The following is a 359-nucleotide window of genomic DNA, read 5'->3' on the forward strand; positions in this document are numbered from 1 at the left end:
AGGCCGCAGTGTGTGGACCGACTCTTCCCCCGACGCCAGCCACTGCCCACTGGGAGAGACGCTGAGGCATCGCACCAGACTGGTGTGCCCACGGTAGATCTGGAGAGGAAGATGGGCAGGGAGTGAGGTCCCCAGCAGCCCCTCTGTGGGCACCTCCCCGCACTGCCCCGGCTGCAGCAAGGCGGGAGGGCACCTGGGGTCATTGCTGGAGGAACACAGAGACCTGCGTGCTGCCCAACCCCCCTCTGTGACCAAACCCAGGGCCCCCACACTCTTTTTGTGGAGCAGGTCCCCTGCTCTGCCCACCCAGGATGCCTGTTGTCACCAGGACTGGCTGGGGCACAGCCCACTGCCATGGG

The 359-nt window shown here is 66.3% G+C and overlaps 1 protein-coding gene across 1 annotated transcript in view; it reads right to left on the minus strand.

The window, feature by feature from the left end:
* Positions 1-22: 22 nt before the first annotated feature.
* BOP1 (block of proliferation 1) overlaps positions 23-359 on the minus strand; it is a gene marked incomplete at both ends in the record, with an annotated part of 3,098 nt that continues 2,761 nt past the window's right edge. Inside the window, one exon of the mRNA XM_010138650.1 lies at positions 23-99. Coding sequence (XP_010136952.1) covers positions 23-99 — 77 coding nt within the window. The remainder of the gene's footprint in view (positions 100-359) is intronic.

The sequence above is a fragment of the Buceros rhinoceros genome, unplaced genomic scaffold (assembly GCF_000710305.1).
Source record: "Buceros rhinoceros silvestris isolate BGI_N320 unplaced genomic scaffold, ASM71030v1 scaffold36916, whole genome shotgun sequence".
Classification (NCBI taxonomy): Eukaryota; Metazoa; Chordata; class Aves; order Bucerotiformes; family Bucerotidae; genus Buceros; species Buceros rhinoceros.